At 37.4% G+C, this 25,988-nt stretch overlaps 1 protein-coding gene across 3 annotated transcripts in view; it reads right to left on the bottom strand.

The window, feature by feature from the left end:
• Nt5c2 (5'-nucleotidase, cytosolic II) overlaps nucleotides 1-21,441 on the bottom strand; it is an 82,597-nt gene extending 61,156 nt beyond the window's left edge. The window contains exons 1-2 of one of the 3 annotated variants that reach the window (XM_048807259.1): nucleotides 21,297-21,441; nucleotides 6,146-6,270 (exon numbers count right to left, since the gene is read on the bottom strand). In XM_048807259.1, the coding sequence (XP_048663216.1) occupies nucleotides 6,146-6,246 (101 nt within the window). In that variant the 5' untranslated portion in view covers nucleotides 6,247-6,270; nucleotides 21,297-21,441. Of the gene's footprint in view, nucleotides 1-3,133; nucleotides 3,247-6,145; nucleotides 6,271-21,296 lie in introns of those variants that run through there. The other 2 variants (XM_048807263.1, XM_048807260.1) reach the window with 2 other exon arrangements.
• Nucleotides 21,442-25,988: the final 4,547 nt, after the last annotated feature.

A 25,988-nucleotide genomic window follows, 5' to 3' on the forward strand; every position in this document is an offset into this window, starting at 1 on the left:
GGCTGACTGAATTAAAAAACAAGACCCAACATTATGCTATCTCCAAGAAACTCACCTCATAGGCAAAGACATCCACAGACTGAAGGTGAAAAGATGAGAAAAAACATCACATGGGGCTAGGGATTTAGCTCAGTTGGTAGAGTGCTCGTCTCACATACATAAGGGCCCTGGGTTCAATCCCCAGCACCACACACACACACACACACATATACACACACACAAATGTATTACTCACATGGATTGTGTAAACAAGCAGGGGTTTCTATCCTCATCAGATAAAGTGGACTTTAGGCCAAAGTTAATCAGAAGGGACAAAGGAAGCCATTTCATACTGCTTAAGGGATTATACAACAAGGCTTGACAATCATAAGTATTTATGCCCCAAACACTTCAAACAAACCCTTCTCAATCTCAAGAATCAAATAGACCACAACACCATAATACTGGGTAACTTTAACATGCCTCTATCACCACTGGATAGATCTTCCAAACAAAAACTAAATAAAGAAACTATAGAAGTAAAAAATACAATTGACAATTTAGATTTAACAGACTTATATAGAATATGTCATCCATGAATGACTGAATACACTTTCTTCTCAACAGCACACAGATCCTTCTCTTGTATGGACTGTGTTATACCACATATGTTGGCATACAACTGTAATATTACCTTAATACATTTTTTAGCATCTGTAGGATTATTTTGATAGCTCCCTTTCCATTGACATTAATTTTTGTGTTCTTGCTTTCTTACTTGATTTTTATCAAACTTTAGCTCTATTATTTCTTTTGTATTTCATATATTTCTTCTCCTATTCTTTATTTTTTCCTTACTACTACATAATTTGAAAATAATTTATTATTCTAGCTTATTTCTGATACAAGTAATTTAAGTTATAAATGTTTATCTGAGTACTATTTCATCCCAGAGATCCTGATATTTTAAGTTTTTATTATCACTTAGTTCAAAGCACTTTCTATTTAGTTTTCTTCTGCTTTCTTCCTTGACCTCTGAGATATTTATAAGTGCACCATTTAATTTTGAAATAGTTGACATGGGGGGGTAAGGTTCTATATATCTTAAGGTGATTGATTTCCAATGTAATAAATCATGCAGGAAACAGTCTGCATAATTTCAAAGTTTTTAAAAAAGTAATGGAAATGCTGTTTATATTGATTGTATTGGTTACATACAAGTCAAAACTGATCAAATTGCATACTGCAAATATGTGCATTTTATTGTACTTCAATTTTACCTCAATAAAACTATGGAAAAAAATATTTCACTTCTTTTTACTGCTCAAAAGTAAGTATTGGGGCTGGGGATGTGGCTCAAGCGGTAGCGCGCTCGCCTGGCATGCGTGCGGCCCGGGTTCGATCCTCAGCACCACATACAGACAAAGATGTTGTGTCCGCCAAATACTAAAAAATAAATATTTAAAAAAAAATTTCTTTGTTTAAAAAAAAAAAAAAAAAAAGTAAGTATTCCATTCATAAAATATTTTGGAAGAAATCACTAAAAAAAACTTATTAGTTTCTGAGTCTTCACCTGCCATTCCTTAGGAATGTGGAAACAATAATCAAGGCAGTAGAATGATATAGTGACAAAAAACATTTAACAATATTTTGCTGTTCTACCTCACTCTTATTCTAATAGGTCATCCTCCATTTGTGGATTATTTTAAAAACATGAGGGGCAGGGGTTGTGGCTCAGTGGTAAAGTGCTTGTGCTTATCTAGTATGTGTGAGGCACTGGGTTCGATCCTCAGCACCACATTAATATAAAATAAAGATATTGTGTCAACCTAAAACTAAAAAAATAAAGAAACAAAGAAAGAACATGACTCCCTAGCATTCCTGAGGATCTAGTTTTTCCATGTGATTTTTCAACTTATAAAATGGCTACCGAAATTTTAACAATTTACTCATTTGAATATTTGATATCATACTAAAATGACAGCTAAGTCAACCTTATTGATGACAATTAAAAAGCTAAATGGCTGATCAGGCACAAAAAGATAAATACTGCACCCTCTCACTCACAAGTGCAAGCTAAAAATGTTGACCTCATAGAAGGAAAGAGAAGAATAGTGGTCACTAGAAGCTAGGAAGGGTAGGTGGAGGGTGTATAGAGGATGGATGACAGGTACCAAAATAGACTTACATAAAAGGAATAAGTTCTAGCATTCTACAGCAAAGTAGGGTGACTATAGTTTACAAGTTTATTACATATTTCACAAAAGACTATAGGAGAGAGTGCTAAGGCTCCCAACACAAAGAATTAATTGTTGAAGAAGACACAAATGCTAATTATCCCTATTGCATTGCATATCGCATGTATGTATCTAATTATCACTGTACCCCCCAAAATATGTCTCAATTTTTTTTAGAAAAACTTGGGCTGGGGATGTGGCTCAAGCGGTAGCGCGCTCGCCTGGCATGTGTGCAGCCCGGGTTCGATACTCAGCACCACATACCAACAAAGATGTTGTGTCCGCCGAGAACTAAAAATAAATAAATAAATATTTTTAAAAAAATAGAAAAAAAAAAAAAAGAAAAACTGAACAACATTCATATGATATCCTTCAGTATTTATGAGAGAAAGAAATCAAAAATTATCTCATGACCTGGCATTTCTGTCTGCATGTAACCTGATACATGCTATTAATTTGAGGTTTTAAAAAAACAGTCTTTATAAACATTTTTAAATCTACTAGTATATCAATCTGTATATAGGTATTACAAAATTATTTTATGCATACAAATTTTTATTCCTTAAATACATATAATAAATTTGAGAAGAAACTATAGTTCAACAGGCTTAAATAAAGATTGCTATGAGTTTAGAGGCCTAAATTTCAATCAATTCAGATAAACATACAAATTTCACACAAATATACAAATGTCTTAAAAAGTTTAAAGTAATTGTAATATATTTTAAAATAAGGCAAAAGATTGGTTAGCAAGAAATTCATAAGCCTAATTATTTATCAAATTTCAGTTCAACAGAATAAAAACCACTGCTGAATTCATTAGCTATGTTCATTAAGGAAAAAAAAAATCAATTCACTGCCTTAGAGAAAGCTAGCTGTATTAGAATCAGAACTTTAAAAAAGTAAAAATCAAATACCTGATTTCAGCATCATGGGCACAGTCAATGTGAAGAGCTGATGAAAAATCTAATTTTTCCATTCTTGGATTTGGTAAATACAAATTCTGATCTGTATTGACCACTACCAGCTTCTAGATGTTAAACACAGAACCATTAAAGAAATAATTTTCTAACCTGCCTCCTTTAGGTGACTAAGCAGCTCAGACTATCTTCTGACTATATAGCAAAACATATTCTAATGAAGGGTTTGGCCTGATGATTACACTCAAGTCTTGAAAACTGAACAACCATAATAAGGAAATGAAGGAGGAACAACAGTCATACATTCTGAAGGTTAATTTCTTAATAATGACACATGACCATTATATTTCCATATTGTAATTTAGAAGACTAATATTAATCAAGAAAAAAAGCTGTTAGATATTCATTTTACTTAACTAAGAATATTTAGCTGCTTCTAAAAGAAAATTTGGAACTATCACATACAATGTACAGATTCATCATGGACTGCCTAATTTAATCAGTGGCAAATTACCAATTCAAATAACTGTCTTTAAAAAAAATCTTAGAAACAGAATATAAATGGACTTAACTAGAAAACTAAAATAAATTTCTTCGAAATTACTTCTATTTAAAATTTTTAAAAAAACAAATACTTTTAGGAGGAATAAGTTTGAGATCTACTGAACTATAGTACTGTAACACAGTAACTATAGTCAATAATAAGTCTTATATATCTGAAAATTGGTAAGAGTAGATTTTAAGTGTTCTCACCACACACACACACACACACACACACACACAAAATTGGTAAGTATGTGAGATAGTATGTGTTAGTTTTATTTAGCCATTTCACAGAATATACATTTTTTAAAACATCATTTTTTAAACCATTAATTCATGTAATTTTTGTCAATTTAAAAAATAAAGCAAGGCACACTGGTGCACACCTATAATCCCAGCAAACTAGGAGGTTTGCAAGTTTGAGGCCAGCCTGGGCAACTTGGGGAAACCTTGTCTCAAAAACTAAAGAGGGCTGGGGAAGTAGCTCAGAGGTAAAACACCCTGGAGTTTTATCCCTAGTACCACAAAAATGAATGAATGAATGAATAGTTTAAAAATTAAAAATAGATTGGAACCTAATTTTTTATTTTATAAAAACTTCAATTGAAGATGCTTTTTCTATTATTTCTACTGTTTCATATTGCACCCTACTATGTAAAAAATGTAGGTGGAGAGGCCATCTAAAACCTTCAGGAAATACCATTCTAAATGAGTCAGAAAAGCATCCAGTCTAATTAGAATGTTTACTAGGTGATCCCTCTTCATTGCATAATTCTAGCCTTTGTTTTCATTGATAAAAATGTTACAACCTTGGGCTGGGGTTGTAGCTCAGTAGCAGAGCACTCACCTAGTATGTGTGAGGCACTGTGTCTGATCTTCAGCACCACATAAAAATAAAAAAATAATGTCATTGTGTCCATCTACAACTAAAGAAAAATATTTTTTGTAAAAAAAAGTCACATCCTAATCAAATGTATACTTTGTAGCATAAAACTAAGAAAATAATTGAATAAAAAATATAGAATGCCTCTATATAACGATGTGTATGTCTTTTATTTACACAGACACACATAAATGCTGTTTTTCACTTTAATTCCCATGTCATACACCAACATGTCACACACAGAAAAGAATCAATACCCACTCACTGATCTAGAGTCTTGATGGAAACCAGAAATTTTTATACTTTTTCAGAGTTTGAGGAGTAACAGTAGCCTAAGACCAAGAAATGCTACACAATTACATACCATGATACCATGAGGTAAGTATAATGAGGTAAGTATCACCAGCCTGCTGTAAAACCAACTATTAATAAATAATTTTAAAAACAATACCACACCGGGCATAGTGGTACATGCCTGTAATCCCAGTAGCTTGGGAGGCTGAGAGAGGAGCATCACAATTTCAAGACAAGCCTTAATAACTCAGCTAGGGCCTAAGCAACTTAATGAGACCCTGCCTCAAAAAAAAGGTTGGGGATATGGCTCAGTGGTAAAGTGCTCCTGTGTTAAATCACCAGTACCAAAATTAAATATATAAAACAATACCAAATAAATATTTTCTTGCTGGGCATGGTGGTACACACCTGTAATCTCAGCAGCTTGGGAGACTAAAGCAGACACATCACAAGTTCAAAGCTAGCCTTAGCAACTTAGTGAGGCCCTAAGTAACTCAGTGAGACTCTGTCTCTAAATAAAATACAAAAAAGGGCTGGGGCGGGGCTGGGGTTGTGGCTCAGTGGCAGAGTGCTTGTGAGGCACTGGGTTTGATCCTTAGCACCACATGAAAATAAATAACAAAAGAAAGATATTGTGTTCATGTTTTAAAAAAATGGGGCAGGGGAGCCTGGAGATTCACCTGAGTTCACTCCCCAGTGCCAAAAAAAGAATTTCACTTTCAGCTGGATGTGAAGGCCCACACACTATAGTCCCAGACTAGGTAGGCTAAGACAGGAGGATCATTTGAGCCCAGGAGTTCAAGGGCAGCTGGGCAACATACCAAGAACCCATCTCAAAAAAAGAAAAAAAGAAAAAAAAAAAAGCCAGGTATGACTGCCCATACTACTTAGAAGGCTGAGGCAGGAAAATTGTAACTTTAAGGCCAGCTGAGCAACTTAGAGAAATCCTGTATCAAAATTTTAAGAAGGGCTACAGATACAGTACAGAGGTACAATACTTACTTAGCATATACAAGGCCCTGTATCCAATTCTCAGAATTTAAAAAAAAAAAAAAAAATTAAGTGCAATTTTCTAGCAGCTACTTCTTTAAGGATTTCGTTAGTAGATGTAAGTAGCAGTATGGCAGTTCGAAGCAGTTCAAAGTCTGGACTTTGTATATGAACCAAAAACTAGCTCTATGATTTGGGGTAAATTACTTGCTTGTACATTAATTCTATCATCTGTAAAACGAGGATAATGAGTGCCCACTTCATGAAGTTGTTTGAGAATTAACCAAAAAAATACTTACCGATGATAGGCTTCTCGCCGATACTTTTTCAGAGCATGCTTATCCATGTTAGCAGGCATATCTGCTGCATTCTGTAAGCGATCACTCCAGGAGGTTGTCATTTTACCTTAATTATATGCCAAATTCTAGAAAAGAAAATCAACAATAGTTTAAGACTGCCATCAGTATAAGGATACCTGATTTTTAAAAAATATTAGAAAAACTCCAGCTTGCACACAGCCTAATACAATTATTTATTAACATACACTAAATAGGAAAATATACTGATACTTCTAAATTATGTAAATTTAGGAAAATAATTTCACATGGTAATTTTTATCCAGATTCATATACATTACTTTCAAATTAATAAGCATGGCTACCAGCAATCATTAAATATAATCCTAGATTTTAGAAAGGAACTGAGACCACAGTTTGTGATTATATATAATTTTTTTTTTTGAGAGAGAGAGAGAGAGAGAATTTTAATATTTATTTTTTAGTTTTCGGCGGACACAACATCTTTGTATGTGGTGCTGAGGATCGAACCCGGGCCGCATGCATGCTAGGTGAGCACGCTACCGCTTGAGCCACATCCCCAGCCCAGATTATATATAATTTTAACTTATGCTTTTTGTATTTTTTTATTTCTTTTTAGTTATATGTAGATGAATTTTGACATATACATACATGAAATATAACTTCCCATTCCTGTGACTGTACATGACATGGAGTTATACTGTATTCATATGAACACTGCAAAGTTTTATGTCTGATTCATTCTGTCTTTTCTGTTCTCTTCCCCCCTCCTGTCCCTTCATTCACCTTTGTCTAACCCAATGAACTTCTATTCTTCCCTCCTCACCCCTTAATATGTGTTAGCATCTGCATATCAGGGAGAACATTTGGCCTTTAGTTTTGGGGAACTGGCTTATCCATTTACTGGAAAATGCCATAATTTCATTCTTCTTTATGGCTGAGTAATATTTCACTGTGTATATGTAATATGTACCACATTTTCTTTTCCATTCATGGGAAGGGTAACCAGGTTGGTTCCATATTATCTATTGTGAATTTAACTGCTATAAACATTGATGTGGCCATATCACTATAGTATGCTGATTTTAAGTTCTACAGATAAATGTTGAGGAGTGGGGATAGCTGGATCAAATGGTGGTTCCATTTCAAGTTTTCTAAGTAATCTCCATACTGCTTTCCAGAGTGGTTGCACCAATTTGAAGTCTCACCAGCAATGTATGAGTGTACCTTTTCCCCACATCCTCACCAACATTTATTGTTACTTGTATTCTTGATAACTGCCATTCTGACTATAGAGATGAAATTACAGTGTAGTTTTAATTGCTATAATGAACATTTTTTCATATATTTATTGACCGTATTTCTTCTTCTGTGAAGTGTCTATTCAGATCTTTTGCCCATTTATTGATTGGGTTGTTTGATTTTTTTTTTTTTTTTGGTGTTAAGTTTTTTGAGTTCTTTATATATCCTGGAGATTAATGCTCTATCTGAGGTGCAGGTGGCAAACATTTTTCTCCCATTCTGTAGGCTCTCTCTTCACGTTCTTGATTGTTTCCTTTGCTATGAAGAAGCGTTTTAGTTTGATACCATCCCATTTATTGATTCTTGATTTTACTTCTTGCACTTTAGGAGTCTTATTGAGGAAGTCAGTTCCTAAGCCAACAAGGAAGAGTTGGGCCTACTTTTTCTTCTAGTAGGTGCAGGATCTCTGGTCTAATGCTATGTCCTTTATCCACTTTTGAGCTTTTTGCAGGGTGAGAGACAGAGGTTTAATTTCATTTTGATACATCCTGGATTTCCAGTTTTCCTAATGTATGTTTATGGCACCTTTGTCTAGTATGAGATAACTATTTATATGGGTTTGTCTTTGTGTCTTCTATTCTATTCCATTGGTCTTCGTGTCTGTTTGGTGCCAATATCATGCTGTTTTTATTACTATAGCTCTGTAGTATAATTTAAGGCATTGTGATACTTATTCCTTTCTTCACTTTTCTCACTGAGGATTGCTTTGGCTATTCTGGACCTCTTTGTTTTTCCAAATGAATCTAATGACTGTTTTTTTCTATTTCTATGAAGAATGTTATTGGAATTTTAATAGGAATTGCATCAAATCTGTATAGCACTTTTGGTAGTATGGCCAATTTGACAATATTAATTCTGCCTATTCAAGAACATGGGAGATCTTTCCATCTTCTAAGGTTAACATGTTTTGAAAACAGGTTTAAAAAGCAACTTTTAAAATTCTGATAAACATAGTAACCTCAATCCATGGTGGCACAAATGTAAGTAATGAATGCTTATTTATATGTTTCTAATTATTTCATGCTTTTACATTTTTTTCTATAAATCATTTTTTCAGTTGGAATTAAAGCCTAAGGACTAGAAGAAAAAACTTAAAACTTTTCATCTTCTTAGAATAAACACCTAGAATGGGGTGGGCAGCAGAGTGTCCATCTTAAATACTTTGACAAACTAGACTTACTGGCAAATGCCATAATTTCATTCTTCTTTATGGCTGAGTAAAAATCTTAGGTTTCACCTCTATTTTTGCGGTTTTCATCTACAAATGGTGTTTTTATTTATTTTGTTTGTTTGTTTGTTTGTTTACATGGTGCTGGGGATCAAATCCAGAGCTTCACACATGCTAAGCAACTATCTACAACTGAGGTACACCCTCAGTTTATTAACATTTTATTAAATTACCAGTATTTATGAAAACATCTGAAGCATAAAATGCCAAAATCATTTGACACTAATTTTCAAGTAAACCAAGTTTGTATTTTTTTTCTACACAATATCTTCATTTTATTCAATTATTTATTTTAAATATTTATTCTTAAATTTTAGGTGGCACAGTATCTTTATTTCACATATATGTGGTGCTGAGGATCGAACCCAGTGCCTCGTGCGTGCTAGGCGAGCACTCCTCCACGGAGCTACAACCCCAGCCCACCAGTTATTTATTTTTATGTGGTGCTGAGGATCAATCCCAGGGCTGTAAGTGTACAAGGCAAGCACTCTACCACTGAACCACAACCCCAGCCCCAAGTTTGTATTTTTTTTAAAAATAAGTTAACGAGGTGAAATTCACACAAGAAAATGAACCATTTTAAAGGCCAGGCACATTGGCATATACCTGTAATCCCAGCAGCTTGAGAGGCTTAGGCAGGAGGATTGCAAGTTCAAAGCCAACCTCAACAATATAGCAAAGCTCTAAGCAACTTAGCAGGACTCTGTCTCTAAATAAAATATAAAACAGGCTGGGGATGTGACTCAGGAGTTAAGTGCCTCTGGGTTTGATCCCTGGCACACAACCCCCACCCCAAAGAAAAGTGAATAAGTCAGTGATACTTAGTATATTTATATGAACATCTAACTTTACTACTTTCAAAATAGCTGTATCACTCCAAAGTAAAAATCCTTACCCATATAACAGTTTCTTCCCCCTAGTACCTGCTACTACCAATCTAAGTTCTGTTTCTGTGGATTTAATGATTTTGGATATTTCATACAAACTAAATCACATAATGTATGATTTCACTAGGCATAATATACTTAAGGTTCATCCATACTGTATTATGTATTAGATTTTTTTTTTACTTTTAGGACTGAACAATATTTCATTGTATGTATAATACCACAATCTGTGTTTATCCATTCATCCACTGATGGATATTTGAACTATTTCCACCTTTTGGCTATTGTGTATAGTTGGTATTTATATGCGTACAATGCATTTGACAACCAGTTTTCAAATCTTTTGGATATATAACTTAGGTCTGTAATGTTTTTGAAATAATCAAGATTTCCAAACATTTTATACAACAAAAGGACTGGCACTTGCAAAGAATTCTAATTAAAAATTTATTCAAGCATAATTGAGAAATTATTTGCTAAATGACTATAAATGAAACTTGATATACTATAGCATATTTATGGTATACTACATATTAATTAATTACCACAGATATTACCATCAAATATCTATATATAGATACCATAGATACAATAGATACATGAGGGTAGGACTAATTTTTTTTCAGGACTGAATCCAGGACCTAGGCCTCCTCTACCAATAAGCTATATCCCCAACACTTTTTATTTTTTGAGACAGGATCTCACTAAATTGCCCAGGCTGGCCTTAAATCTAAGATCCTTCTACCCGAACCTCCTTAGTCACTAGGATTATAGACATGCACTACTGTACCTGTATTTTTTTTTTCCCCCTATAAAGTTCATGTAGCCAAGCATGGTGGCGCACACAGGACTTTCTGTCCTGCATATCCCCGTTTTCTCTATCTGCCTATTAGTCACTTGGTAGCCTCCTTGGTTAACAGATCTACTATTACAGTATCACAATGCCTGAGTTCTAGTAATCCTTATTTGGGACCAATAACAGCCCTAGTAAATTAAGTCAAGAATTTTCCCCTTTTCATTTAAGGGTATGCTGCAAGGGTAGCAATGTTTGCAGCAATTTGGATAATTTCTTCAAATTTTCTCACCAGCCTGAAATTCACTTTTGTCTTCGTAAGTACAATTTTTATTGCATATTACTAAAGTATTTAGCTTTATGGAAGAAAGTATACCATACCCTCCATTTGCTATGAAAATGCTTCATTTTGTACTAAACAGTCACATTTTATATAAACCTCCTGATAACCCTATTCCTCAACAGATAAACAAGTAAAACCAAGAACATGTAATAGTTAGCCAGTTGGTTTTATCATTATCATTATATTATGGTTAAGGGTTTGCTCTGTAACACAGTACAAACCAACTTATTTCCAAATACTATTCCCTTAAAAAGAAAGGTTGGATGCAGTGGCACAGGCAGGCCTGTAATCTCAGAAACTCAGGAGGCAGAAGCAGTAGGATCTAGGGATCCAATAGGGCTGGGGATGTGGCTCAGTAATCCAGTGCCCTTGAGTTCAATCCCTGGTACCCCCAATAAAATAAAATAAAAAATAAAAAGGTCTGGGGATATAGCCCAATGATACAGCACCCTTGGGTTCAATCCCCAGTACCACACACACACACACACACACACACACACACACACACACAGAACTCAGATACTAGTTTATTTTCGTTTACCAATGCTGCTGAAAAACTAACTCCTCATGTCTGTAGTTAATAGTGCCAAAGAACAGCATTTTGAAATAAACTACAGTTTCTGTTTATTTTTTGAGACTGGGTCTTGTTATGCTGTCCAGGAGCGCCTCAAACTCCTAGGCTCAAATGATCCTCTTGCCTCAGCCTCCAGAGTAGCTAGGGCTATAAGTGTACCTATTTGACCCAGCTCTGAACTATAGCTTTTAAATTATTTTTGTATTCTAATCACAAAAGTAACACATGGGAGGAAATATGCACATAAAACATTTTAAGCCAGGCACAGTGGCACATGCCTATAATCCCAGCAGCTCAGAAGTCGAGGCAGTAAGATTGCAAATTTAAAACCAGCCTCAGCAACTTAGTGTGGCCCTAAGCAACTCAGTGAGTCCCTGTCTCTAAATAAAATACAAAACAGGGCTGGGGATGTGGTTCAGTGGTTGGTTCCCCTGAGTTCAATCCCCGGTACCAAGATGAAGGAATGTTAATTTTCCCAGAAAAGGTTCTGAGAGCCTGTATTTTCTTCACTTCATTATAATTGAGGTTGTTTAAATCATTTGTCCCAAGTTGTACTATACATTCCATCAAAGGCCTACACTCAGCTTGCACACCAAAGTGATGGCTAACAAATAAAACCACACTTACCTACCCATGTATATCACTCGCTTATCCTGCTTTATTATTTTTTGCATATAGCACTTCCCGATATAATACATTTAAAATTTTTTTGTTTGTTTTGTAGTTACACATGACAATAGAATGTATTTTGACATATTATACATACATAGAATATAACTTCTCATTTTTGTGGTTGTACATGATGTGGCGTTACCATGGTCTTGTATTCATATATGAACATAAGAAAGTTATGTCTGATTCATTCTACTATCTCTCCTATTCCCATCCCCCCACTTTATCTAATCCAATGAACTTCTATTCTTCCCTCCTTCCAAGACATAAAATATTTTGACAGTTTGCTTTTAGTCAGTTCTTCTCTGTAAAACGTAAGCTCCATGAAGGTAGGAATTTTATTTGCTGTTCTATCCCCAGCATCTTGCACAATAAACTTGATACCTATAGAAATAAATAAGAGACTTTAAGCTCTTTGCTTTTCAGAAGCTTATTTTTTGTTTTTCATTACTGGGGATTGAACTCAAGGGTGCTTTACCACTGAGCTCAGTCTCCAGCCCTTGCTATTTTTTTTTATTTTGAGATAGGGTCTCACTACATTGCTGAGGCTGGCCTGAAACTTGTGATCCTCCTACCTCAGCCTCTGGGGTCACTGAATTTATAGGTGCACACCATCATACCAGGCTCAGAAGCTAACTTCTATGTAAACCTGAAAATGCAAAAACATGGCACAAGTTTCTTTTAATGTTCAAAATGAATTTTTGCCAAACCTTCTCTTGGTTCAACTGGGTGCAAAGGCACATGCCTGTAATCCAGCTACTTAGAAAGCTGTGGCAGAATTGTAAAATCAAAGCCATCCTGGTCAACTTCAAAAGCATTGTCTCAAAAAATAAAAAAACCACCAACTTAAAATGATCTGGAAGTGTAGCTCAGTGGCAGAACACTTGCTTAGTATGCTCCAGGCCCTGGGTTCAATCCCTAGTAACACATACATACACACAAAGATTCTTGGCTAGATTAATGTAATAATATTTTGCTAACCTTTCAAATATTGGACCTTAAAACAAAAGATTCCTTGTTCTCTAATGGAAAATAACAAGGCTAAGAAGAGATCTTGTCAAGTGAAAAAATGCAGTACCCGTCACCAGACAATGTCCTTCTTCTTCAAGCAACAAGTTTCTAACTATAGTCTAAAACTCTAACTAGAAAATACAAATTTATTTCATCTGTTCCTAAAGTTTTGAAAATATACAAAAGTTTTATTATGTTCCTTTGAATATTGTATTGCTGCTACTACTACTACTAGAATTCCCTTACATGCCATAGAATATTATATATTTGTTCTATATCAGCACATTAAGGTTACTTCTAACTGAATGTTTTGAAGAATACCAAAGTATGTAAATTAGAAAACATTTAAAGAAAAGGTTGGGCTTTCAATATCTTTAAAAAAAATTAAGGGTTGGGATATCAATATCTTAAAATTATTACTATACTTAACTGAGATCTTTTGAAAACATAAATTACAAAGTTGCACAATTTTTACATTCAGCCAATAACACTTTGCACAGTTAATAAGGATTCCTAAATATTCCTTAAAAAAAAAAAAAAAAGGCAAGTATGGGGGGTAGGGATGTAGCTCAGTAATAGAGCACTTGTAGGCCCCCCAGTTTGATTCTTAGCACTATGGGATGTGTGCATGGTGGGGGGCAGGGGCAGGTATAAAATTCTGCTTTATATCAAAAGCAATTTATTCTCTTACTAATAAGCTCTTTCCCTTCAACTTTATTTTAGTTCTCTTTCCTCTTACAAAATAATAAAAATTTTAAAAATCAGAAAGGCAGAAATAATCACCACTTATTTTTACTTTTGTATATAAATTTACATTTAAGATTCCATACTCTTATTTGATGAAAGTTCACCAAAATTTATTGAATTTCACTATTTTTAAATGCATGATTCTAAGCACCACACATACTTTAATGACTTCTTACAATAGCTCTCTATATGAGATACTATTATCCTCATTTTACAAAGAAGCAAACAGGACAGAGAAGTTATTAAATAATTTGAGTCACAGCATTATACTTGTGATTAAAGGTGCAGTTTCTAGAGCCACACTGCCTAGTTTCAAAACTTGGCTCCAACACCAACAACCTCTAAGACTCAACAAATTATATCCTATCTTCAGATTCTTCCACTTCAAAATAAGTAACATTAAAACAAGATTCAAGGGCTGGGGCTGTAGCTCAGTGGCAGAGCACTTGACTAGCATGTGTGAGGCACTAGGTTTGATCCTTAGCACCATATACAAATAAAATAAAGGCATTCTGTCCATCTACAACTACAAATTTTTTTTTTTTTTAAATAAAGTATATCTTGGGGCTGGGGATGTGGCTCAAGTGGTAGCGCGCTCCCTAGCATACCACTGGGTTCGATTCTCAGCACAACATAAAACTGAAATAAAGATATTGTGACCACCTAAAACTAAAAAATAAATATTAAAAAAATAAAGTAAATTTAAAAAAAAAGATTCAATGTATTAATAAATGCAAGGTGCTATGAACAGAGGCTGACATGGAAAAAGTCCTTAATGATATAATCATAATAACTTATAGTGCTAGTGCCTACAATGTTTTAATATATGAGGCCTCTGCCACAACACAGTATTCTATATTTGGAGAAATGTGTAGTGTCAGATTGCCCATCATAAGCTAGGGGCTGTCACAAATTCATACAATTTTGTTTTGTTTTGCTTTTTTGGTACCAGAAATTGAACTCAGGGGTGCTTAACCACTGAGCCATATCCCCAGCCCCTCTTTTTTTTTTTTTTAATGTATTTTATTTAGAGACAGGGTCTTAATACGTTGCTTAGGCCCTCACCAAGTTGCTAAAACTGGCTTTGAACTCCCAATCCTCCTGCCTCAGCCTCCCAGGCCTCTGGGATTACACGTGTGGCACCACCATGGCTGGCTCACAAATTCACACAATTTTTAATGTCAATCTAGTATCCTAAATTTAATCTACTCTATAGATCTATTTGTTTTTTTCATGACAGCTCTTAGATCTGAGAATTACTTCAAGAATGAATTCATCAAATCCACTTCAAAAGTAAGCCAGTATTCAAGGTCAAAAATTGTATTTATTGATCTCAGATTTATGAAAGAAAGTTTCGAATGTTTACTTTCCAAGCTACAGTCAGTCTTATTGATTGCATGATTCCAGTTAAATTCTTATAGCTGTAACTTAAAATTCTTAGAATTTTGACAAAAAATGTTTGAGCTACTTCAACCTACATATTGTTCTAGCTGGTTTACTTAGTAACTCTAAAACAAACTAGATACACAAATGTATTAACTAGATTCTAACACGACTTATTGATAAATTTGTCAAATGTCTTTCAAATATATAGTCAAATACATGTAATGTTTATCTTCACAGGCAAATCAGACAATACAGAATAACAGAAACCTGAAGTGTAAAATACTTAGATTAAAATAGATAATTTAAACTTTTCACTTTCTAAAACAATCTGGCTCAAAGAGTATTAACAAAAACTATCCTGTCCTTATGAATTTATACAGCATAGACTAAGAAAAAAATAAGGATTGTCTTTCTAAACTTAAATATGAAAAGCAAAAAGCATATAATTTTTAGAAGAATACAGTGATGAGATCAAGGTAGAGCTAAAGATAAAAAACAAGAAACACAAACCACAACTGTATTAAATGTAAAGTTTAAGGTTGGGGAAACAGCCCAATAGTAGAGGGCTTGCCTAGCATGCATGAGGCCCTGGCCAGTACCACACACAGAAAATATTTAGCTTATTCCTGCCAAAACATTTAATCTAAATCTAAACATAAGAAAACTATCAGACAAATCAAAACTGAAGGACATTATACAGAACAATTGGCCTGAACTCTTCTAATACATCAATATTAAGAAAACAAGCAAAAGTAACAAAAGGAGGGGTCCTGATTATAGCTCAGTGGTAGAGTACTTGCCTAGCACATGTGAGGCACTGGGTTTGATCATCAGTACCACATAAAAATAAATAAATAAAGGTACTGGGTCTATCCACAACTTAAAAAAAAAAAAAGTAATAAAAGGAGGCCTGGGAACATAGCTCAGTGCTAGGTCTCAATGGCCTGGATTCCATCCCCAGAAAAACAAACAAACAATAAAGGGCTATACTAGTAGAAGATGCTCATACCCTACAACGTAAGAATTTCCCAGGTTTGGAATTCTCTAACATGTAAACAAGACTACATATCCAAGAATGTCATAATGTTAACAATAGCAAAAAGTCAGAAACATGTAAATTAATTATCCATAAACAGTGGCGGATTCATATAATAGAATATAACACAGCAATGAACTAAAGACAAATACAGCATCAAAAACAATGTTTAGGTGTTGGGATTGTGGCTCAGTGGTAGAGCGCTCACCTAGCACGGGCGGGACCCGGGTTCTATCCTCAGCACCACATAAAAAAATAAAAGATGTTGTGTCCAGTAAAAAAAATAAATATTAAAAAAAAATTTTTTGAGTTGGGCATGGTGACACGTTGGTAAACCCAGTAACTTGGGAGCCTGAGGTAGGAAGATTCCAAGTTTGAGGCCAGCCTGGACAACCTAATGAGACCCTGTCTCAAAATACAAAACCAAAAACTGGGATCAAGGTGCAACTTGATGGTAGAGTGATTGCCTAGAATGCTTAATGCCCTGAATTCAACCACTTCACAACAAAAAAGATGGACAGGGCACTGGGATAGCTCAAATGACAAGAGCACTGGGTTCAATCGCCAGCACAGAAAGAAAAAAAAAAATTCTGAAAAATGGAAGTTGCAGAATCATATAATATAGTAAACAAGAGTATATGCACTTTTATAGATACATATATTGATAAAATTATAGCTGGGCAAGGTGGTACATGCCTGTAATCCCAGCAACTGAGGAGGCTGAGGCAGGAAGATCATAAATTCAAAGGAAGCCTCAACAACTTAGCGAGGCCCCAAGTAACTTATTGAGACTTTGTCTCAAAATAAAAAAATAGATCCAGGTGGGTTGGCCCACGCCTGTAATCCCAGCAGATGGGGAACCTAAGACAGGAGAATCCCAAGTTCAAAGCCAGCCTCAGCAAAAGCAACTCAGTGAGACTCTGTCTCCAAATAAAATATAAAACATCCCAGGGATGTGGTTCAGTAGTTGAGTGCCCCCAAGGTCAATCTGCGGTACCAAAAATAAATAAATAAATAAAAATGAAAAGGGGTGGGGTCATGGCTCAGTGGTTAAGCACCCCTGGGTTCAATCCTCACTATCAAAAAGAAAAAAGTATAAAACTTAATGGAGGGGGGGATGTGGCTCAAGCGGTAGTGCGCTCGCCTGGCATGCGTGCGGCCCGGGTTCGATCCTCAGCACCACATACAAACAAAGATGTTGTGTCCGCCGATAACTAAAAAATAAATATTAAAAAAAAAAATGTTCCAGTTTAAAAAAAAAAAAAAACTTAATGGAAATAATTGCCTAACTGGGCTGGGGATATGGCTCAGTTGGTAGAGTGCTTGCCTCTCATGCACAAAGTCCTGGGTTCAATCCCCAGCACCACAAATAAATTAATTAATTAATATTAATTAATAATTGCCTAATTGATGACAATGAGAGGGATGTGAACAAGGAGAAGAAACAAGAATAGGATCAGCAAGCATTCATATCATAATCTATAATGTTTATATAGAGACCCACAAATTAGAGATGTTTAAAAAAAAAAAAAAAGATCTTTTTTGGTACTGGGGAGTGAATCCAGGGGCACTTAACCACTGAGCCACATTCCCAGCCCTTTTTTGTATTGTATTTGGAGACAGGGTCTCACTGAGTTACTTTGAGCCTAGATAAATTGCTAAGGCTGGCTTTGAACTCACAATCCTCCTGCCCCAGACTCATGCCGCTGGGATTACAAGCATGAGCCACCATACACAGCAAGTATGACGTCTTAACTGTTAAAATTTGATGAAGGAGCCAGGCATGGTGGCACATGCCTGTAATCCCAGCAGCTTGGGAGGCTGAGGCAGGATTATAAATTCAAAACTAGCCTCAGCAATTTAGTGAGGCCCTAAGCAACTCAGCAAGACTCTGTCTCTAAATAAAATATTTCAAAAAGTCAGGGGATGTGGCACAGTGTTTACAAGTCCCTGGTTCAATCCCTGGTTACCCCGGAGCCAAAAAAAGATTTGATAAAGGAAATGAGTAGTAAATGTAATAAATAATCACAATATGTATGTTTGGAATATTTCACAATATTTTAGCTTTGAACTCAAGATCCTCCTGCCCCAGACTCCAGAGGTACTGGGATTAAAGGCATGCGCCACCACGTGCAGCAACATGGAGCTTTTAAAACTATATAATGTAGGGCTGGGGACGTGGCTCAGGCGGTAGCGCGCTCGCCTGGCATGCGTGCGGCCTGGGTTCGATCCTCAGCACCACGCTGAAAAACTAAATAAATAAGTAAATTCTCTCTCTCTCTCTCTCTCTCTCTATCTCATTGTACTGGACATTTGAAATGGAAACATGCTAATACCTTACAGGTTTACAGATAGATGAATGAAAAGTTTACTGTTTTTTTTTTTTTAAGACACTTATCTTCAGGTACCAGATTTCAGTTATCTTTCCAAGCATATCCTTTAACAAAGCAGGCTCTTTCATATCACACTCTTGACAATGTTTCCCAAACATGAGACTCAAAAGCAAATACAAATGGTTTGTTACTCTCCAAATCAATTTCACCTAACAAGGTGGTATTTTTGCTGCCCTACAGGCAGTTTTGTTATTTTTTAAATTTTTTTTAGCTGATAGACCTTTATTCATTTATTTATATGTGGTGCTGAGAAACGAACCCAGTGCCTCACAAATGCCAAGCAAGTGCGCTACCACTGAGCCCCTGCCCCAGCCCCGTTTTGCTGGTTTTATTGGTTTATTACTAAAGTTATTTTCCATAAACAGCCATTGCAAACACTGGCAACAATCATTATAGGATGCAATCAAATTTCAATTAGTGAACTCACTGAAGTCTTACTGGCTCAAGTGACGGGAACCTTAGTACTCCGTAACAATTTGCTACCAACTTCCTCAAGTCTAAATATAAAAAACTAGATCAAGCAGAAAACAGTTTTTTCTTCATTCTGGTCTATCTGCAAAGAATCTAAGTAGCATATCTTGTAAATAGCTTACCAAAACTTCTTGTTCTCAAACTAAGAGCAATCTATTCCTTATATCTTTAACATACCACTTTGGCCTCAGTGTTACCTTCTGTTTTCCCTGATCCCACCAACCTACAAATCTCTCTCTGATCTGAACAAAAAATAGTAATATTTAACATTTATTGAGAATTTAATGTTCCAATGTTTTGTCAATGGAATTATTCTATTAATCCATACAATCCTATGAAATTTATCCTATTTTCCCCTTTTTCAAGTGAAGAAAATGAGTGAAACTCTGGGTTAAGTTCTCCAAGGTCGTTAAGTTCTCCAAGGTCTCCCGGATGCTAAGTGGCAAGCCAAGTCTCAAACCCAAACTACAAAATCCAGGTCTCTAGGCTGGGGATTAAGCTCAGTGACAGAGTGCTTACCCTGCATGTGTGAGGCACTGGGTTCGATCCTTGCACCACATAAAAGTAAACACATAAAATAAAGGCATGCTACCCATCTATAGTTACAAAAAATAAATATTTTTTTTTTTTTTTAAAAAACCAAGGCCACTGAACGTCTAATACTGTCTCCTGGCTCAAAGTATCAACTGTCATTACTGCTCACATGTCAGTTAACATACACCTTATGACATTTAACATTTTCTGTTAGTAGTTGTTGTCTCAGAAATTCAACACATCATTCATTCAACAAAAATTTTCTCAAAGTCTGTGTGCCAGCATTGTTGACTACCATGCTTTTTATAAAGGCATGTTACAAAAAGCATTAGGAATGGAAATGAATTCTCCCAACATGTGGACATCCCAGAAATGTAAATGCAAAATTTAAAATAGCGTGTACACAACCATTGTCATTAAATAAAAACCATGTTTATGTAAAAATTTAAAAAGAGCAGTCATAAATAAGATGATAAAATTGTGGAGTTTTTCCTATTTCATCATGTTTTTTGGTAAGAGAGTTAAAAAAATAAAAAGATTTTTTTTTTCCTTTTTGTGGTGCTATATTGAATCCAGGGTATTACACATGCTTGGCAAGTGGTTGGTCTACCAGGGAGCCACATCCACAGCCCAGACTTTTTTTAAAACATGTTTTTTGTACTTCTTTCCCCCACAGAACAGTAGAAATAGCCTAGAAACATTAATATAAACACCGCTCCTCTTAACATCCCACCTTAATTTGACAACCCTCCACCAACTGGGGATTGAACCCAGGGTGTTCTATCACTGAGCTACACACATAAGCCTTTATTTTTTATTTTGAGACAGGGTCTGACTAAATTGCCAAGGAATGGAATTCACACTGCCTCAACCTCCCCAGTCACTGTGATCACCAGCCTGCCCCATGGCAACAGGCTAATTTGGCTTTTTCAGGAAGATATAATATCTTCTGCTAAGGCTAGCAGGTACTATAAGTAAATAGATACGTAAGTGTTCTGGCAATTATAAACTTCTGGAAACTTGTAACTGGTTTTCATGAAGTGTCATCAAATCTTAGAACTGAATGGAATCTAGCAGAACATCTTAGGCTCCCTCATTTCGCAGATTAGTTACTAAATTCTAAAACCTAAATTCTGGGTTATAGAGTAGAGTAAGGCAGCAACCTATACTGCTGAAATGTACTGGTTTATATTGCAACGGAAAAGCACTTCAGAAATAGTATATCTGTTAGTATCAACACAGGATGTGCAGTTTTAATTTTAATAAATAGTTATATCTTTTTTTTTTTTTTGGAACTGGGGGTTGAACCCGGGCTTTGCAAATGCCAGGCAACATTCCAGCCCCTAGTTGTCTTCTTGAATTAACCTTTTCAGGTATGGATGTCTTCATCTGGATAAATTTTAACCACTGTTGAGAAGTACCATGGTAAATATTTGAAAGACCTGAGGCCTTCCCCCCACAGTCATTAAGTCTTACTGGCAAACTGCACCGTTCCAACATTCTCCCCTTCACATTCCAGTCAGTACAGTCTGCATCCTTAAGAGGCAAAAATTTATAGTCTATGGATGTTATGAGACAAATATGGGAAATCTGCCCGCAACCGGGTGCGCGCACAGGGAACGCGCGCGCTCGCGCGCTCACACATACACACCCCCCCGCTAGAATGGTGACTAGTCATTTCAGAGCACAACCCTCAAACATAACGGCCGGAAAACTGAAAGCACGGGAAAACAAATCCACACCAAGCCCTACCCACCTCTTTTAAAAGCTGCGGCCTCCCCCAGGGCCAACCCCCCAAAACGTAATTCTTACAACGGGCCTCACATCCGCCTCTCGCCCGTGCTCTCCCCGGCGTCCGGAGCCCGGGGGAAACGAAAGGCACTGGCGGCCCCCGACGGCTGACCCCCGCCCGGAGGGAACTAGCGCGTCTCTCTGAGGCGGCTGGCAACCCGAGGTGAGCTTTCCAGGAAGCGCCGCACACGAAAAAACCAGCGTGTGGGCCATCAAGTCGGCAGCGTCTCGGGGTCTCGCTGAGACGCTGCCAAGCTGCAGCCCACCGCGGGGCCCGCCAGTTCTCCGGGTCGGCCTCGGGGTAGCCCGAGTCGGCCGAAAAAAACAGGCAGAACGGGTGGAGGGCGTCTCTAGAAGCGGGACCCGGGCTGCCTCCACCCTGCCAAAGGGGGGACGGAACGCGGCGAAGGCAAGGCGGGGTCCCAGCAAGACGACGCCGGGAAACAATGGCGCGAGCGTGACGTGGTCCGGGGGCGTCGCCGCGGCACCCGGGAAGGGGCTGCGGTGGGGCAAGGGCGGCCGGGGTAGGGGGCGTGNAGCTCGCGCCCGGCCAGGGACCGGAGCGCTGTTCCGTCCCTCGGCTCCGCCGCAGAACCCAGTGGTGGAGACGCTCCCTGGCCAACTGCGGGACTCCAAACGTGATCCCCGCCAGTAGTTCGCCACTGACGAGCGTCTGGGGATCTTCGAATGACAGAACACCGGTTGTTGCCCAGCTGTGTGGGGTGACGCACGTTGACAACCCTTCCATCTCCTGTAGGTCCCCATTCCTTGACATTCTGCCCTTGTCCTTCTGCAGGGCCCTGGCTACCCTCTCTACTACCAGCATCTCACCTCCTCTCCCAAGAGGCTTTCCCTTAGAAGGAAAAAGAGTCCTTGTACCCAGTCACAGTACCTTTTACTCAAATGGGCCTGAGGGCGCCTCTGGTCCATAACCTGTAGCACGCTTGAATTGCCTTGGTGACTAAAAACACCGGCTTTTGGAATTTATCAGAACTGGTTCGAACCCAGTTTCACCACCTACAAACTGTATGACCTTGGGAGAGATACTGGACCTCACTACACGCAGTACCCTCATCTGTAATGCAGGGATAGTTAACAATATTGACAGGATTAAATAATGTAGGTAAAACCTTCTGGTACATAGTAAGCACTCAATAAATGTAGTTGTTATATTGACACCCCAGCATTACCACCTTGCCACAGGCAAGAAGACCCCCCCCAGAGAGAGAAAGCCTACTACTTTAGGAGCACCGCATTCCTTCATTTGGGCGATTGTGACTAGTGTTTCAGAAGTTCTAGCCTTTGAAGCCTCAAAGAACAAATTAGTCTCTCTTGGACCTTGGACTTTGTCTGCCCAAGGTCTTCTCTTGGAGATCAGTATCTCCCACTCCTTTCATTCTTCCTTCTTTGCCCTGATCCTGAGGGTCTCTTCTCCTTCTACCCATACACCTGGTCAATTTGTGACTCCTTTAGAATATGTCACCCAAGACTGACAGTGTTTGTGGTGCCATTAGGACAAAGCACTATCACTTCCTCCTTGTAGGACTTACTGACTTGAATCATGCAATAAAGTTGTTGGCACCTGATGGCCTCTGCCTGTAGTCCCAGCTACTTGGAAGACTGAGGCAGCAGGATTGCTTAAGCCCTGAAATTTGAGGCCAATCTGGGCAACATAGAGAGACCCTGTCTGGAAAGAGAGAGAGAGAGAGAGAGAGAGAAAAGAAAACAGTTCTTGGCATCCACACTATTGACTCCTATTTAAGCTTGAAGTCAGGGGAAATACTGGGGAATGATATTGGCCAAATTATATTGTAACACAACCTCTACATATGAATATATTGTAATATCACCTGCATATATGAATATATAACAACATATCCACCAGCATGTATAATTATAATGAAACAACAAAAAATATGGGGAAAAATAACTTTCAGTCAACTTAAACCACCAAGTTGTTTTTTTTTGTTGTTGTTGTTTTGGTACTAGGGATTGAGCCCAGGGATGTTTTACCACTGAGTTATATCCCCAGGCCTTTTTATATTTTATTTTGAAACAGGGTCTTAAATTCCCAGGCTGGCCTCAAACAAACCTGCACTCCTCATGCCTCAGCCTCCTGAGTAGTTCAGATTACAGGCAGGCATCACTACACCAGCCTTCCAGTCTTTCTACCGAGTACTCCACTCCAGCATTTCTATCTCCTCCTATGTTTTTGAGCCAACTTCATTCAATTCAGGTCAGGGATTTTGGCCTCTTACCTACTAGATTTTTCAGGATATGGGAGAAAAGGGAATGGAGAAGATGGAAGTTAACTTAACACCATCTTTAAACCAAATTTAAAAGTCTTTTAAAAGGTCAGGGTTTGTATCTAAAGAAATACTGAGTTTGCTCATGCACAGGCACACATGCAAAGTGATTTCAACTGGAAAAAAAAGTGAACACATATGCCGCAGTCTGGCTGGGCACAAATCACGAGCCACTGAAGCAGGAACAAACTTTATTTTTAAACTGCAGGAAAACACTTCACACAGCTCCCGGGGAATCCTCCCAAACGCCACGAGGCTTCTCCAGGAACCCCCAGCCGGAAATATCTCTCTCGGAAATCCCTCCTCCTGCACTTCCCCAACCAATGGGAACTCTCGGGGAATCCCCGGAAATCCCCACGAGAACTCCAAAATAGTGCGAGAACTCAAAAGTTGCGGCAGAGGCGGATAGTAATGCCTCGCCTGTCAATCAATACTGTTGGCAAAATGCCAGGGGCCATACAGACTCGGCCGTGGCTCTCAGCACACATACAAAAGATTAAAAGAAAATATGTAACAGGATATTTTAACAATGATTTTCTTATAAGTGCAGTGGCGTCATGCTGGTAATCCCAGCAGTTTGGGAGGCTGAGGCAGGAGGAGCGCACAAGTTCAAAGCAGCCTCCAAAATTTAGAGAGGCCCTAAGCAACTTAAAAAGACCCTGTCTCAAAAAAAATTTTGTTTGTTTGTTTTAAAGTCTGGGGATGTGGCTTAATGGTTAAATGCCCCTGGGTTTAATCCCTGGTACAAAAAAAAAAAGACTTACGATGCTTTTTTCTTTACACTTTACCATTAATTTCTTATACTGTGTTATTTTTGTAATCAAGAATCCTATTACCCAAAAAATTCAGAAAAAATATAATTAAAATGTGCTGAGAGCCACCGCGGAGTCTGTATGGCCCCTGGCATTTTGCCAACAGTATTGATTGACAGGCGAGGCATTACTATCTGCCTCTGCGGCAACTTTTGAGTTCTCGCACTATTTTGGAGTTCTCGTGGGGATTCCCCGAGAGTTCCCATTGGTTGGGGAAGTGCAGGAGGAGGGATTTCCAGGAGAGATATTTCCGGTTGGGGGTTCCTGGACAAGCCTTGCGGTGTTGGGGAGGATTCCCCGGGAGCTGTGTGAAGTGTTTCCCTGCAGTTTAAAAATAAAGTTTGTTCCTGCTTCAGTGGCTCCTGATTTGTGCCCAGCCAGACTGCGGCAAAAATGTAATCAGAGAGATGGGCTGGGTAGGGTACTTGTGTAGCATGTATGAGGCCCTAGCTTCAAACCCCAACACATACACAAACACACACACACAAAAAAAAAAAAAAATCAGAGAAATGGGAATAAGTTGAAAAATTGGAAACAAAATTAAAAGATAACAGACTAGCAGAAAATATTTGCAATACATAAAACAGACAAACCATTTGTGTTCGTCTATAAGAAATATAAGAAAAAGAAAACAATAGAAAAGTGAGATAAGAATATAGTTCATAGGGCTGGGGATGTGGCTCAAGCAGTAGCGTGCTCGCCTGGCATGCGTGCGGCCCGGGTTCGATCCTCAGCACCACATACAAACAAAGATGTTGTGTCCGCCCAGAACTAAAAAATAAAAATATTAAAAAAAAAATATATATATATATATATATATAGTTCATAGAAAAAGAAGTACAAACTGCCAAAAAAAAAAAAAAAACACAAAAAGATGCTCAATCTCATCAGTAATTATAGAAATGGTAAATAAAATTGAGTCTGGCAAACAATTTCAAGCTTTGTAACATCAAACTATATAAACTGGCACAGCCATTTCAGAGGACAATAGAACACCTGCTAAGTCAGCAGTGTTGCCCCTGGTTATCTACCATAATTCCATGTGCACATGAAGATATGTATAGGCCAACCAATAAAGAAAATTTGGAAATCAGCCTCAGTGCTCACCAACAGAGGAATGGATAAATGAAATGGAGAATACTCATATAATGGAATTCTGTAGAGAACTTAAATGACCTCAATCTACGTGTATCAACATAGACATTTTCAATTTTGTATTATTGAATGAAAATAGCAAGTTGAAGAATGATATAGTATTGATATATATGGAATACAGTATCAATATTATATATATATTCTTTTAAATCCTTCCCCCAAATGAAAATTTTCAGGCTTATCAAGAAAAACTATCAAACTGGGTGCAGTGGCACATGCCTGTAATCCCAGCGGCTGGGAGGATCACAGGCTCAAAGCCAGCCTTAGCAAAAGCAAGGCGCTAAGCAAGCCTATCTCTAAATACAATACAAAAAGGGCTGGGGATATGGCTCAGTGGTCAAGTGCCCATGAGTTCAATCCATAGTACTCAAAAAAAAAAAAAAA

Source organism: Marmota marmota, unplaced genomic scaffold (assembly GCF_001458135.2).
Source record: "Marmota marmota marmota unplaced genomic scaffold, marMar, whole genome shotgun sequence".
In the NCBI taxonomy this organism is placed as follows: domain Eukaryota; kingdom Metazoa; phylum Chordata; class Mammalia; order Rodentia; family Sciuridae; genus Marmota; species Marmota marmota.